This window comes from Atheta coriaria, unplaced genomic scaffold (genome assembly GCF_025399875.1).
Source record: "Atheta coriaria isolate IRGN ID8LTWV9N9 unplaced genomic scaffold, Caltech_Dcor_3.1 hic_scaffold_9_pilon, whole genome shotgun sequence".
Classification (NCBI taxonomy): domain Eukaryota; kingdom Metazoa; phylum Arthropoda; class Insecta; order Coleoptera; family Staphylinidae; genus Dalotia; species Dalotia coriaria.
The window spans coordinates 2,420,134-2,435,431 of record NW_027045451.1 but is presented as its reverse complement, the minus strand read 5'-3'; the positions used below and the strand labels follow the sequence as shown (position 1 = coordinate 2,435,431).

Below are 15,298 nucleotides of genomic sequence, written 5' to 3'. Positions count from 1 at the left end.
GTTTTTGTAGTCTCCGTATATCTTAATATTTACAAAGAATTACCTAGTTATTTTTATCGTATTTAAAGACAGTAATGCCACGCGCCGTCGCTTGCCGTCTGTTGATTTAGATGTTTTCCACCGGATATTCTATCAATTTATGATGATGCTTTACCCGTCGGTTTAATTAATTAATAAATATATATTCACAATATATTAAAATGTACCTAATTGTTTTCTTTTCTAGCACCTTTTTGCTTAATTTCCCGATTATTTTCGGGTGAAATCTTTTAATTTATATTAAAATAATGTTGTTTCCATATAAATTTCCCGTGTCATGATGTGAATATTGATTATCTTTGTAGTTTCGAAAATTTTCTTTTTGTAACACCCTGTATATTAGTTTTCCGAACAGCACGTAGAAAATTACCTTTAGTTGTGAGTTTTGAGTGTTTTCTGTTTTGAACATGAAATTTTCTTTCTAAAACACTCTGTTCATATGTTTTCCTTTGTGTCCGTGAAAATTTTACTTTAGCTGTTGTTTTTAGGATTTTCCCATTTGCACTTTAAATTTTCTTTCTGGAACACCCTGTATATTAGTTTCCCTGATCGTCGAGTGAAAACGAGCGGCGTTTGTAGTATTGAGTTTTTTTGTTTGCACTTTAAATTTACCTTTTGCAACACCCTGTATATTTGTTTCCATTTTCAATCACCTAGAAAATTGGCTATTTACTAATTTCATTATTTCGGTAGGACATTATGAAGTAGTATTTGTTGGCATGTGCGCGACTATGCAGGTCGTAAGTCTTGTTATGGCGACCTGTATTTTGTTGACTTGTAAAATCTAAACTTGTATTTTATTGTTAATAAATAAATAGTAAGATATATCGACTTTTTTGATTTATGTACCCCTTCTCATTTCAGGAACAGGTCTCTAAGAGAGTTCCCTTTCTCAGAGGATGATCCCCACTATAAAAATTGTTAAGGTATCCTCTATGACTTATGTACTCCTTCTCTCATTTCAGTTACAGGTCAGAACTTGTAAGAATATTTTTAAGTGTCTCTAGAGGCGACTTAAAACTTAAGAAATATTTCTACAAGACCTTATAAGGAGTTCCCTCTCTCTGGGGGTGATCCCCCACCATAAAAATTGTTGATATGCCTGATAATTTCGGGGATGAAGCGCAGAGACAACGTAGCTGTAGGATGGGCCGGGAGCAATGGATGGATTGAAGCAGTGGGCGATCGACCAGAGCGCCGGAGGCGCTCTGGGAGATCGACCTGTGACTGTCTTAAAACGACACGTACCAAAAAATTTAAAAATCTGATCCTCCCCTGTTCTCTTTCTTCTATCTCCTCCTCTTCTCTACTCTACTCTCTGTTCTCTTCCTTCTATCTTCTCCTATTCTTTACTACTCTTTCTTCTATTTCTCTGTTCTCCCGTTCTCCACTTACTTTCTTACTTCTCTCTTATTGCCTTCACTTGTATTTCAATTTCTATTATATTTCGTTGCATTCATATATGCAACCCAAATTACACCTGATATTTTTATATTTGAGAAAAATGCCTTCTATACCTGAGATTCGATCCGTGTCTGCTAGCACGCCAGCAGGTGCACATCTCCACTCGACCACCGAGTGTTTTTATCTTTAATCTTTGATTCTTCTATATATGTTTATAAATTATCCAATTTTTAAAAATAACATGGCAGGTGTTGTACACACTTCACGCATATAAGATTCATGCGCAATATGATTTCAAACACTTATCCTGAAAAAGACAGAAAGGATATCACAAAGAAATATAAATGAGTTTATAATTTTTAATTGTGTTTTATTGGTTATATTTAACAACACATTTATTCATTATTATATATTTATTCACAAACTTCTTCTCTGGGCATCAACGTTCTCCATTGACAGAAATTTATCTCAAAGCCGACGGAACATCACACAAGTGAACCGAAAATTAATTCGCAATTGATAAACACACAACGCATCCCATCACACTTGTGAAACCTCAATCACACCCGATTCTGATGTATGCCGCTCATCGTTTAATGAATATCAATCGATTTACTTAATCATGTTCTGAAGAGACAAAACTAGTCGCGATGAACACGCGCGATTCACTCGATGGCTGGAATGGAACTGGATGTGCACGGAACTACGCAGCCAACAACAACACGCGACGATAACACGCGGTCACTATCAGTATTGCGATACGTTTGCTGCACACGTAAAAAAATGTGTACATACAAACATCGCGCGTACCTAAACTATGAATGCATAGTAGCGCGAGTTTTGGTACTGCTATGGCACTCGGTAAATTTGTACGGTACCAGAACTGGAAATTATTAATCCCAAAACCAGTATTCCACATTATTTATTCGAAAATGATGAAAATTGATGAAATTGGAGATCTGAATGTCGTCCAATCCATTAAAACAACTCTTCCTGTCTAATCTGAAGAAAATAGAATTGAAATTGAATTTAAAAAAAAATCAAAATATAAACAAACCAAATATGTGCAAGAAGACAAATGCAATTTTTGTTTGAAAGATATGGTGAATTAAATCATGCACTCAAACGATGCCGCGCTAAGTACTGAAAAGTACGGGAAAATAATTTGAAAGCTGACGCTAGCGCCATCTAGTTGTAAAAGACTAAATCATGCAACAAACAAATCGTTAGGCTGCGACACTAGCGACATCTAGTGTCGAATGCACCAAACACTTATAATGAAGGAAACTGTAATGCAGCTACAGCATTTAAACGCAGCTACACAGCAAGATCAAAAGAAACAAAAAAATTGCGGTTCCATACACTAAACCTTAGGCATTTAGGAAAATTTAAAAGAATTTCAATGTCTACCATCTGAAACCAATATGGCTATGGGGAAATGTTGATTGCATTGTACTGCTAGACCCATAAAACAAAGAAAACTAGAGTCATAACTGAAAATGTCATACGTGCGGCTTTTTCGTGTTACTCATTTCAATGCCCTTGCCCTGCGAAAATTCTACAACCAGCACAACGTGTTTGCAATATAAAATAGTGCCACCTTGTTCTAGAATTGTTTTCAACAATTTCACTATAATGTACCATTGTCCCTTTTATGCAAACACACGTGTAGCGGTAAAATTTTCAAATGTAGTACTAATATACATACATAATAAGTATATATTTAAATATACAAATATTTTTCATCCAGATATTCTGCGCTGCACTGAATATTGTCGAATAAAATTCTTTGCAACATCGACGTGGCCTAAAATATTAGCAAATAAAAATAATAGCATTTGTAAGTATTGATATTTAACCTACCTTGTTGTAGCTTTATGTACAGAACCAACATTATTATCTGAGCTGGTACTTTATGGTCATGTGTACGGCTCTGCCACACTTGATTTAGTAATTTAGCCGCTTGATCGTACTGTCCTCGAATGGTATTTATCACTGCCACATTATACTGCATTACTGCAATTGCACTGGGCAATTTATTTGGAAACCACGCTAGAAATATTAAATAACAAATTAAGTGTGGGCATAATCAATCAAGTTACTGAATAAATTTCAAGCCTGAATCAAGAATTCCTCCTTGACAAAATTTAATGCTGACACTTACTGGCTGGTGGATTCGTTTGAGTTGGTATTTCGTCATCTATATCTTCGCCAGGACACTCCAAACCAATATCCTTAATAATTTCTGGGTTCAAATGTTCCAAAGCTTCATTAAGTTTGTCCTGAAGTACTAAACATTCCACAGCATATAAATGTCCTAACAACCTATGAAGAAAACATCCGTATTTAATAGTGAAACCATAAACTAATAATTTGTCGACAACTAACTTATGAGCGCCGGACATCTTAGGCTGCTGCAGTAATTCCTTAGCCTTCGCTAGTGCTACAACATAGTCACCAAGGCAAAGACTAACATACGCGGAAGCAACCAATATGCTATTTTTCAAGTTTGTCTTATCATCCGGTTGAATTGGACTAGAAGGTGATGATATCGAGTTTGGAGTTGATGTTGGCATAGACACACCTGGTATCAAAAGTAGGGGTTCCGCAGTTGAACTCACATCGGAAGCTAACACAAACTCTGCATTTTTCAAACATAGTGTCGCAAATTCCAATGTAGCAACCGGAACCGCATAACTTTGACTGTCAATACTGAAGATCGAATAAATATAACATACAAATTTTATCTATCACCGTTTGAAATACCTGTATTTTTTATCCTTCGCCAAATTAGTATTCAAAATTACTTTTTGCGTTTCATTGCTACCTAGCACATCCACAACCAACTCTTTTTGCTTTCGCTGAATGTCAAAATCCACCGCATTTGTAGGTTTATGTAGTTGAATGCAGCATTCAGCGAGACGAAGCCAAAGACGACAATTACGATGAAACTTCCGCACGGCGACAATCAAACAATCAAATGCTTGTGCTGATTTTCCCGCATACAAAAGCGAAATACCCATGTTAAACATGATTTCATGATATTTTGAAGCTCCAAGCATATAAAGTTGGCAATCATCTGCTGATAATTTTGTTAATGGCTGTTCTTCTAGCAGGGCTTGATTGTAATAGTGGCAGGCAAGATTTGGTTTACCCATGGCATGATGAATGACTCCTAAGTTGTTGTAAAACATTGCATTGGATGATTCTCCTGAAGATCTAATATAATAAAATATATTGTCAAATGCCTAAATCTATTTAAATGTTCACTTACACATATTTTAATGCTTCAGCAGGCACCTTCCCTAACGTTTGCATAGCACCCACAAAATTTCCTTCCAGATATTGTTGATTAGCTAACAAATATAATACTTCTACAACATTTCCATTGTCATCAGAGAGAATCTTGATATCTGTACTAGCTGATTTCAGGGAATGCAACAATAGATTGCATCTTATCCTGTATCTTTCCAACATCTGCAGCAACTCCTCATTTGATTTGTTACTCTGTTCATTGTCATTGTTTCCTTTTGGTTTTGCCTCCTTTTGTGTTAATGTTGTTTGATTTGTAACTTGATTGTAAAAGTAAGTTATCAAGGATAAAGCTTTGTCTACTTGTCTAACACAAATCTGTAGTTCAATTAAGAGTAGACCTACTTGCTGTCCAAGAGTTTCATCTATAATTTGTTCATGTATATAACATTTATTAATCTTTATGAAAACCCTCATAATTACCTAATGGTTCAATAAATTTGTAAATCCTCTCTATTATTTTAAGAGCTTTGGTGTACTGTCTTTCTTGATAAAACAAGACCCCAATATTAAAGTATGCAACACAAAATTCTACATCCTCCAGTCTGTCAATATGTAAACCAAACTGATTTAAAAGTGCAGTAATATTCTTGAGAAAAATACTGGTTTTCTTACAGTCACTTTTGTAGTATTCAGCAATATATTTATTGTGTATTACTTTAAAGTCATCCTTTTTGTTGTCAAGTTTTCCTAGATTTTGTAGACATGCATTGTAGTTTTTCCTGAAGAAAATAATATGCTGAAGTTGTTATGGTGAAACTTTATTCTAGAACCTACCCTTGAAACTCGTTGAGAGCCTGTTGGGCTAAATCTCGCTCTTGATCGGAAACACACTCTAATTTTTCATCTTCTCTAGTCGCACTCATATCGAAAAACTTCCAAAAATTGTTTTCAAGAACAAAAGTTCTATACGAGTCATACGCGATTGTCTAATGTAAAAACAATTAGGTTATGGAAAGCTATTTACAATTTTTCTCCCCTCCATATTTTACATGCCGTCAATAATTTAGAATTAATTAATAAATTAATAGAAACAACTACTTATCAAAGTATACACATATAGAATTCTTCATAAATCCATTATGAGTATTAAAAATTTTAAATTTGTTCGGTTATACTCTGAGCGCGTTTGGAAATGTTTGGTGGACAGTGTTGCCAACTTAAATGCGGCAATGGCATTTATTTGAACCAGATCGTATATTATTCATCAACCGTAAATCAAAAACTACTGATTTGTTAAAACATGTATTTCTTGAATTTGCTTCTACGGAATATATTATATTTTCTCTTAATAAAAAGGAACAAAGTAGCCGGTGGAATATGCAACTATGGAAAGCGTCCAATCAACCAGTCAATTGGTGCGAAGACAAGCGCCGCACGGCTGCTCGAAGGAACTAACAGTAGGTAAATAAACCACTAGGCAATGCGTGTGTTTTCTCATTGGGTATTTCTCGATGCGGTACGCAGCATAACGACAGCACTGGGACAGCATCGAGATGTCGGCCGAAAGCGAAAACGGCAAAACCGCACAATTAGAGGTAAGTAAACCACTTTTTAGTATTAAATAAATGCGTGCGTACTTAAATTTTACATCCGCAATACCGGAATCACTCTGCTGCCTCAGTGTTTAATAATCACCGACGTGATAAACAACATGTTTGCAAAGTGACTTGTATTCAATATGGCCGTGTGTTGATATTGAAAAAGCGGGAAAAATGTCACCGACTCGATAGTAGGCCAAATTGTAATCATAGTGTTATCGGTTTGCAGAAGAATGAAAAGGATGTGAAAAAAGACGATGGCATCGATAACGACAAGAAGAGCACGCCGACAAAGCCTGAAAAGGCTGAAGACACTAAGAAGGATGATGATGCCAAGGAAGTTTCAAAAAGTGAAGACAAAAAAGAGAATAATAAAGATAACTTAGCTGCAGAAAAAGATGGAAAAGATGATAAAGAGAAGAAGGAAGTGAAAGATGATAAGAAAGATAAAAATAAAGATAAATCTGATGCAGAGGATAGTGAAAAAGATGAAAATGCTGAAGATGAAGAGGAGGAAGAAGAGGACCAGGAGGATGGACAAGATGATGATGAAGAAGTTAAGAAAGGAAAGAAGAACAGCCCTAAAAAGAAAGGAGCAGTGAAAAATTCTAAAGATGTAAGTAAAGCAAATTTTCTAGAACAAAATTCACAAGTGATATGTTTTCAGAGCAAAAATGATAATGATGATGAAGATGACGAAACCGGTCTTGAACTAGGCGAAATTCCACGAATCGACGCATCAATCTCACGATTCAAAAATGATGACCTGAAAATGCTGCACAAGTTGCTCTACAAATCACCAATAAAGACTCCTTTGTTAAAAAAGAACATTAGGAAATTCAGTGGCTTCAGTTTCAAGAAGTCGTCAGATGAGTATCAAAAGAAGTTGACCTCAATCAGTTCATTCGAACTGAAGCAGCTACGCGTGGTCTGCGAGATGCTTGACCTGGAGAAAAAAGGTAGTCGCGATGAACTGTCCGAACGTATTCTCGAATTTCTACTGGAACCGAAAGATTCCGGTAAACCAGCAGATGGCGGCCGGCCGCGTCGTTCCGCCGCCGTGAAAGCAAACAACCGCGGATATTCTGACGAAGAGTACTCGAGCGATGAACGATCGTCGCCGCGCGCTAAACGCAACGCTGGTCGTCGTACAAACCTGAAAGACGAAACATCCACGGAGGAAAGCGATGAAGATTTCCAGCCGTCCGATGAATCGGAGGAAGAGAAGCCGCGCGCAAAGCGTGGACGCACCGGTCGCAGGAAAAAAGATGACAGTGAAGAGGAGGAAGAAAGCGAAGGCGACAGCGACGATAGCGACTATAGTGACGAAGGGCCACGTGCTAAACAGCGCAAGGTAGCTAATAATAAAACAAAGGGACGAGGAGGCGCGACGCGTGGTCGTCGTGGACGTCCGGCAGCCTCACCGGCAAAACGCAAGGCACCTGCGAGACGGGGCCGCAAGAAGCAAGAATCATCCGAAGATGAAGAGGAAAGCGAGGCGCATGAGGATGCATCTTCCTCTGAGGATGAACCACTGGCAAAGAAATCAGCGAAGAATCCAACGCCACCTACTGTGAGTTAATTTTTAAATATCATTCACGCTAAATCTAAACTGATTCTGCTTATAGGATGATGAAATTAAGACGTACGTGAAGGAGATCTTGGACGGTGCAAATTTAGAAGAAATCACAATGAAGACTGTGTGCAAACAAGTCTACGCGCACTATCCCGACTTCGATCTCACCCACAAGAAGGATTACATCAAAAACACAGTGAAATCGGTAATATGTCATTACACAAATCACTCTTATCTACCACTAAAATATTCCTGCAAGCAGCCTTGGAATGAATACATATGAATTTTTAAAATGCGGCTTTTTTGTTTGTTTCAGCTGATATCAACATAATTTCTCATCACTTCATCAAAGGCAACACACACAAAACGTTTCCGTTTACTCGTTCGTATATTTAAGTACAAAACCGTAACAAAAAGAAAAGAAAAAGAAGAGTTGGTATTTTTCATAAATCGTTCTAGTACATGCCACAATTATTCACCAGATGTAAGACTACAATTTCCCCATGCATCGTCTGAATGTTTTTAGTTTCTTAATATTATATGTAATATTATTTGGTTTTATGAAATAGAAACGAAAATATATTTCACCGCATTGCGATTACTTGTTTGAAAAATTAATGATAAAAAATAATATAAATATACTTATTGCATTACATTATTCTATTATTATATGAAAAGCAAAAATATATTTGATAGATTTGGCCTGTAAATAATCCAGGTTTCAGAAAATAAAAACTATTCTTCATGTAGAATACACACACACAACTCTTTCAATTATTGTAGTCAAGAATTCATACTTAACTCCACCCTGAAATAAATCTCGTGCAAATTTCCACTTTCTCTCAGTCTTTCAAACACTGACTGACATTCAAAATGAAAAGTCGGATAACGTGTAATGAAAATGCTAGTTCCAAAACTACCAACAAAACATCACAAATATCCCCAAATCGAAAACATTTTTCATTTATATATTAAACAATCCCATGCATTACCAAAATAAATTAAACTACATAATGTAATTCCCACATTTGTTTCTTTTTTAACAGGAGAAAGTCCACATAAAATCAATAGAAGCAACCATTGATTCTTAAATCAATCTTTTGAAACATTGAAGCTGATCCTTGTATTCTATGAGTAGTGCAAATAAGCAGCACATATCTTATCAAAAAAAATAAGCTGTTTTCGTTTCGTGGACTTCGTTCACTTTTAAACTGCTACAAACACAACTTTCTTCATCTACCTATGCATGAATTCTTGTGTATGTACATAGTATGCTTATGTAGTTAGCATTGGGTGTATGTACACCGGCATCGTCCAAACATCATTGCACATTGCCCATCGAACAATTCCTCACTTCTCGCGTATCGGCGCTTCGTTACTTTGCTGCCGTGTTTATTATCGTGAGTATTGTGGTAGGGAAACCGGTCATTCGGTGGCACCGCGCTAAGATTATAAGTAAGCTGAGCGTCGGCAGCGGCCGGCCACATTCTGATACGTGTCATCATTAACAATCGCGAGCGGCAATAAAATTTGCTCGCTTGCATTTACGGTAATTACACTATTATACAAATAAGCCTTGTAATCAGATACAGATAATTAACACACGTTTATTCCATTTTTATTTATTGTTAGTGATAAATTATTTGGATATTTTCAGAATCAATAAATAAGCAAACCTCTACCACAAACAGAAATAAAATGGGGCTGTTTAGTAATATCACCCTGGGTGGTTTGATCAGGTTCTTCTTCATGAGGGCAGTGGAGGGCACTGTGGTGCTGCTAATCGTGTTATTCCTGCCAAATATTCCACCCTTTTGCAAGTTTGAAACACCATACAAGTGAGTATCTTGTATATCAATCATGACTATGCAGATTATTAATTTCTGTTTCGGTTTCTAGAGTCTCAAGCACATTACCTTTAGAAGGTAAACTAGCAGTTAATGATAAATTATCAGAGGTGAAGTTTTGGCACAAAGATAATATCCATGGTCCAGAAACATTTGCTTCCTTCAATGGGGAGCTCTACACTTCTTTGCAGTCTGGAGAAATTGTGAAGCTCACTGGTGAGCAGCACATGTCTCCAATCGTTAAATTCGGCAAGGCCTGCAAGTATTTCGAGGAGGAAGTTTGTGGCAGACCACTTGGCATGGAATTTGATAAGAGTGGCGCCTTGTTCGCAGCCGATGCATATTATGGCATTTACAAAGTTGATGTGAAAACAGGTTTGTAAAATAATAATCCTTTCATTAATCTCAAAAATTATATGATTGTTTTGTTCATTTAGGGACAAAAGTGCAATTAGTATCGCCTGAGGTTGAAATCAACGGCAAGAAACCCAAATTGTTCAACTCAATCGCCGTCGCATCGACCGGCGAGATCTACTGGACCGATTCCAGCACCGAATTTGCATTGAAGGATGGCGTGTTCGACTTGTTGGCCGACGGGTCTGGACGGTGAGCAAATATTAATTAACTTATTAATTATAATATTATTCCCCATATGCGTAGGCAGCGTTTCGTTATCAATTAACAAATAACAATTGTTTCAGCGTCATAAAATACGATCCTAAAACGAAACGCAATACCGTGTTAATTGATCAATTGCACTTCCCCAATGGTCTGCTACTGTCAAAAGCAGAAGATTATCTCATTGTATCAGTGACAAACAGAAATGCGCTGCTTAAATACCACCTCAAGGGCACAAAAGCAGGCCAACAGGAGGTTCTCATCGATGGACTGCCAGGCATGCCCGACAATATCAACTCCGATGGTCATGGCGGTATTCTTGTTCCGCTGGTGACGAGCCATGATTCTAGCTTCCCTAACCCCATTCAGATCTTTGGACCATTCCCATGGATGCGTAAACTTATCGGGCGTGGATTAGGACTGCTAGAATTCGGCTTCCGAATGGTTGATACAGTCTATCCCAATGACTTAGCCAAAATCGGCATGCATTTGGTGGGTCACTTCAGTCTACCAACGCAATTACTTCGTCTTTCATCACGCACAACCATCGTCCACGTGTCTGAAACGGGCGAACTCCTTGGTAGCTTCCACACTACCAATGGTCAAGTCTTTGCCATCAGCGAGGCTTTCATTCACAAAGATGAACTTTTGCTCGGATCGCCGTTCAATGAATACATTGGTCGCATTCCGTTGAGCAAATTAGGTCTGAAGCCGCTTCCAGTAGCACCAAAAGTACAACCAACACAGGCACCCAAACCAACTACTACCCAAGCACCCAAGACGACCACCACAAGACCACCTACAACTACCACAACCCCGCCACCAACAACAACGAAGAAACCCGAACAAAAACGCGAGGTGCCCAAGCAAGATGCACCTAAACCAACCCAAGCTCCGAAAGTGACCACCACAACGCCGAAACCAACTCCAAAGGCAACCCAAGCCCCTAAGGCCACACCAAAACCGACTGAAGCTAAACCCGCACCAACAGTTGCCTCGAAGCAACAACAGCAAGCGCCAAAAACAACAACGAAATCCGCTGAGGCGCCTAGTCAAAACAACAAACTCTAAACAAATCGGATCATCAACATTCCAGTTTAGCTGTGATCCAAACTCTCCATTCCCTTGAATACTTTCCATGCAACTTGCAACTAATTCCTATTTAGGTTCTATACATGTTTTCTCTTTTTATAACAACATTTTTATGAAATTTTTAATTATCGTGCATGGCATTATTATCGCGTAGTGACATTCTGTGTGTATCATATTTTGATGTTAATTAATTCGATGTGTTACGTTTATGGTTGCCAATAAAAGTTAATATTAGATCTTTGGTTGAAGTAAAGACTTTTTTTCTACACGCCGATAATAATTCTTTATAAATGTTTCTTTGCGTACAATTCGGCTGCTTGCAGAGATTGACTCAGCAGACTTTGCCATTCGGAATCATCAATGCGCTTACCTTTTAGATTGCAAACAAGTTCCTTGTCTTGTCCTTTGGGCGGTGCAACAGTGGACTTGAAGATATCACCAACGACCTGCATCCATTTCTCGGCGGTAAACTTATCGTTTTTATAACTCTACCGAAGGCAAATAATAAATTAACATGTTTATGTAGAAAATAAACAAAAATTTACCTCTGGTACTGTGCATCTTGCTTTCACAACACTATCGGCACAAGTGATAACCATAACCGGCATGCCGTCAACAGCCTTCGTTGCTTTCTGTAGTGGGACTGATTCACCTGCGATAGATGTGTGCAGATAATGCACGATGAATTTATTATCAACGTCGCTTTTTAAAATCTTCGTTTCGACAGCGCTCTTCATTTCCAAGTCAATATATTCTCTAAAAATAATAATAATTACTACTTTTATCAACAAAAACTTACTTTAAAATTACTTACTTGAGTTTATTTCTTGATCTTTCACGAATTTGCTGGGCGATTTCGTCTAAAATTCGTAAACATTCCACTTTTACCAATAAAGGCACAACGTTGACATCGTTCACATTCGAACTCAGTTTCTTTCGCAGTTTTTGCAAGTGTTCATCACTTATTTCCTGCGAATTTTCTGTGACTGACTTGTGTAGTTGCAACAACTCATTATGCAAGCTCGCGCCATATTCTTTTGCTTTAATAGCGCGATCGCCGGTCAATGCATGAATGGATACAGTGCTCCTGCCTAAAGATTTTGCAGCCACAAAGCAAAACAATTTTATATCTTTCGTGTTATGTACGTGTGTTCCACAACACGGCTCTCTTGAAACCAGCGAATTATTCCAATTCATTTCAATCAGGCGAATATTTTTCTCTGGATAAACTTCACCAGGTATCACAGTTACATTCTGATTCAACATACTCTGGGAATCCGTTTCGGTAACACTAACAACGACGCCATCTTGAATAATTCGATTTATTTTATCCTCGATGGATTTCAACTCGTCGGTGGATAATTTTTCGGAAAACACTCCCACGTCTAGATTTAAATATCTATCGGTAACTTTACTAGACTTTTGACACGTTGCTCCCTTGGCTTCCTTTAACGCAGCATTTAAAAGATGCGTGGCAGTGTGATTCTGCATGTTACACATGCGTCGACTCTCATCTAAAGTTAATTTTCCTTTCGCATGCACTTTTAAATCTTTATCGGAACACCAACTACCCACATGCAGAATACAATCGTTGATCTTTTTTAACTGGCGCACGCGAAATTCTCCAATGGAAAAGTCAATATTCCCTCCGTCACTAATCTGTCCGCCTGATTCATGATACAAATTTGTTTTATCTAATATTAATGCACATTCAGCTCCACCTTTGACTTCGTCAACAGGTGCATTACTCTGCAAGATTTTTAAAACTTGAATCTCCACCGGTTGGAAATTATACCCGGTTTCTGTTCTTTTATAGTCATATTTTAAATTATCTTCCGTTTTAAGTGTACCATCCGCTAATTCAGGTATTTGTACATCTAAAATAGTCCCCGCTTTACTTCTTTGTTTTACCGCCTCGAGTTCTTTAACAAATGCAACCGGATCAAAACGAATGTTTAAACTTTTACACAGCGCAGTGATTCCGGATTCGTCTAAACCAAAAGTATCGTAGAGTCGATACGCGTATTGAGGTGTAAGATCGTCTATTTTGGAAGACCGAATGTCTTTGTATGCTTGAACTAAACCTGGCATTTCCAGCACATCCAAGTTCGCAAGAGCTGTATCATTGAGAATGATGCGTTCCCATTCGGCGCTTGCATTACGTCGCAGTTCTTGGTAAATATCCTCTTCATAATCAATGATCATGTGGATTTGCTTCGAATTGCTTTCTAGTTCCGAATATACTGCTCCTAAATTATCTATCACATAGTTGGATAATTCCTTGACTAAACCATTTGGCCGCTTGAATACATTTTCGCTAATCGAGAATGCTTTACGAAGTACTTTTCGGAGCTTCTGGCTGCCAAAAAGAATAAATTTGATAACAACTAAAATTATTAAGTCAAAAAAGTCTTACTTTTCTTCAGGTATCATGCCATCTCCTAAACTAATCGATATCATTCGGATATGATCCGCTAATATTCGATAACTGGCGTGTAAACTGTTCCAGTCATGTTCACCAAACACATTTTTATATTGTGGAATATCTTTACACGTCTACGACAATAATTAAAGTTATAAACGCAATTTAAACTTTAAAAAGGATTTTGTACCTTAAATATTGCTTTTAATAAATACTGAAACAAATCAGTATCATAATTACTAATTTTCCTTTGAAGTACTGCAACCAATCGCTCAAAACCCATCCCAGTGTCAACATGTTTATCAGGTAATGGCACAATTTTCCCATCTGCTTCCCTCTTGTACTCAATGAAGACAATATTCCAGAGCTCGACTAACTCGTGTAATCCTTTATTTACAAACTGGGCGCGATACGGGCCTCGTAAATGATCGTAATGAATTTCTGTGCAAGGCCCACATGGACCAGTTGCACCCATTTCCCAGAAATTTTCTGGCATGTCAAATGGCAAAATTCTATTACTTGGAACTCTAAAATTTATTACATTACAATTTATATTTATTAGTAAATTTATCTATTTACCCTAATTTTCTCCATATTTCCCTACATTCATTGTCTGCAGGCAAAGAATGTGTAGTATTACCCCCAAAATAAGTCACATACAAATGCTGCTTGTTGATTTTATATACATCAGTCAATAATTTCCATGCTAGACTACATTGTTCTTCCTAATTTAAATAAATCATTATAAATTTTCATATTTAGTAAATTAAATAAGACATTTAATAAATATCTACCTTTGAGCATTCTTTAAAAGTCCAATTACCTAACATTTCAAAGAATGTGTGATGATAACCATCTTGACCAACTGCTTCCAAATCATTGTGTTTGCCACCAATCCGAATGCATTTCTGTGAGTTTGCCACTTTACTATAGAGTGGTTTATGAGTGTTTAAAAATATACCTTTAAACTATACAAAAATTAATTAAGTTTTGATTCATAATAAAATGATTCCTACACACTTGATTCATGCCAGCATTAACAAATGGTACTGTGGCATCGTGAAACGGCACCACCGGACTAGATTTAACAAAACTGTAATGATTGTCCCGGATGTAAAAGTCCAAGAACATTTGTCGAGCCTTCTTTGCTGAAATCGGCACACTCGAGCTCCGAAAAGAGTGCAAGAATCGAATCAGATTCAACTTGTCAGTGTGACTCTTTCGAATGAGGACAATCATTGCGCTGGATTACCGATTATTAACACTTCGACGAATGCCACAGATAAAGAATGATTTAGGAATCGTATGGAAAAAACATTGGAAAATTTCACGTTACACAAGATTTGCCTGCCTAACCTAATTTGCACGAAAACATTTTCGACTCAAATCAAAATTATGAAATGCCGCAAATAAACATACTGCCAACCAACAGACACCAACTACTAGT

The 15,298-nt window shown here is 37.3% G+C and overlaps 4 protein-coding genes across 5 annotated transcripts; 2 read left to right on the top strand and 2 right to left on the bottom strand.

The window, feature by feature from the left end:
• Positions 1-1,792: 1,792 nt before the first annotated feature.
• Not10 (CCR4-NOT transcription complex subunit 10) lies at positions 1,793-5,668 on the bottom strand. Of its 2 annotated transcripts, XM_065311292.1 has the most exons (9): positions 5,533-5,668; positions 5,179-5,477; positions 4,718-5,120; positions 4,210-4,662; positions 3,832-4,155; positions 3,608-3,768; positions 3,307-3,495; positions 3,152-3,250; positions 1,793-2,445 (listed from the first exon to the last, which is right to left on the bottom strand). In XM_065311292.1, the coding sequence occupies exons 1-8, from the start codon at positions 5,619-5,621 to the stop codon at positions 3,186-3,188; spliced, it is 1,983 nt and encodes a 660-aa protein (XP_065167364.1). In that variant the 5' UTR covers positions 5,622-5,668; the 3' UTR covers positions 1,793-2,445; positions 3,152-3,185. The 2 variants fall into 2 exon arrangements, with proteins under 2 accessions (XP_065167364.1, XP_065167363.1); XM_065311291.1 differs by lacking the exon at positions 1,793-2,445 and having other exon boundaries at positions 2,934-3,250.
• AlaRS-m (alanine--tRNA ligase, mitochondrial) lies at positions 5,532-15,266 on the bottom strand. The gene is made up of 8 exons (XM_065311288.1): positions 14,872-15,266; positions 14,646-14,819; positions 14,431-14,576; positions 14,042-14,378; positions 13,846-13,985; positions 12,244-13,788; positions 11,975-12,185; positions 5,532-11,917 (listed from the first exon to the last, which is right to left on the bottom strand). Exons 1-8 carry the CDS (start codon positions 15,088-15,090, stop codon positions 11,714-11,716), a joined length of 2,976 nt encoding a protein of 991 aa, XP_065167360.1. The 5' UTR covers positions 15,091-15,266; the 3' UTR covers positions 5,532-11,713.
• LOC135798444 (protein DEK-like) lies at positions 6,152-8,464 on the top strand. Its single transcript, XM_065311294.1, has 5 exons — positions 6,152-6,293; positions 6,526-6,912; positions 6,964-7,869; positions 7,925-8,077; positions 8,189-8,464. Exons 1-5 carry the CDS (start codon positions 6,252-6,254, stop codon positions 8,201-8,203), a joined length of 1,503 nt encoding a protein of 500 aa, XP_065167366.1. The 5' UTR covers positions 6,152-6,251; the 3' UTR covers positions 8,204-8,464.
• On the top strand, positions 9,571-11,682 carry LOC135798442 (adipocyte plasma membrane-associated protein Hemomucin-like). The gene is made up of 4 exons (XM_065311293.1): positions 9,571-9,710; positions 9,772-10,094; positions 10,157-10,325; positions 10,421-11,682. Exons 1-4 carry the CDS (start codon positions 9,571-9,573, stop codon positions 11,406-11,408), a joined length of 1,620 nt encoding a protein of 539 aa, XP_065167365.1. The 3' UTR covers positions 11,409-11,682.
• Positions 15,267-15,298: the final 32 nt, after the last annotated feature.

Bases quoted from the DNA above. Each gene is read 5' to 3' on its own strand.
- Not10 (XM_065311292.1), bottom strand. From the start codon at position 5,621: ATGAGTGCGACTAGAGAAGATGAAAAATTAGAGTGTGTTTCCGATCAA. The intron at 5,121-5,178 runs GTAATTATGAGG...AACAAATTATAG, and splicing joins CAAATTTATTGAACCATTAG to ATGAAACTCTTGGACAGCAA. The intron at 3,769-3,831 runs GTTAGTTGTCGA...TTTTCTTCATAG, and splicing joins AAGATGTCCGGCGCTCATAA to GTTGTTAGGACATTTATATG.
- LOC135798444 (XM_065311294.1), top strand. From the start codon at position 6,252: ATGTCGGCCGAAAGCGAAAACGGCAAAACCGCACAATTAGAG. The intron at 6,294-6,525 runs GTAAGTAAACCA...ATCGGTTTGCAG, and splicing joins GCAAAACCGCACAATTAGAG to AAGAATGAAAAGGATGTGAA. The intron at 6,913-6,963 runs GTAAGTAAAGCA...ATATGTTTTCAG, and splicing joins CAGTGAAAAATTCTAAAGAT to AGCAAAAATGATAATGATGA.
- LOC135798442 (XM_065311293.1), top strand. From the start codon at position 9,571: ATGGGGCTGTTTAGTAATATCACCCTGGGTGGTTTGATCAGGTTCTTC. The intron at 10,095-10,156 runs GTTTGTAAAATA...TTGTTCATTTAG, and splicing joins CAAAGTTGATGTGAAAACAG to GGACAAAAGTGCAATTAGTA. The intron at 10,326-10,420 runs GTGAGCAAATAT...CAATTGTTTCAG, and splicing joins TTGGCCGACGGGTCTGGACG to CGTCATAAAATACGATCCTA.
- AlaRS-m (XM_065311288.1), bottom strand. From the start codon at position 15,090: ATGATTGTCCTCATTCGAAAGAGTCACACTGACAAGTTGAATCTGATT. The intron at 14,820-14,871 runs GTGTGTAGGAAT...ATTTTTGTATAG, and splicing joins TTAATGCTGGCATGAATCAA to TTTAAAGGTATATTTTTAAA. The intron at 12,186-12,243 runs GTAAGTAATTTT...TATTATTTTTAG, and splicing joins AGATCAAGAAATAAACTCAA to AGAATATATTGACTTGGAAA.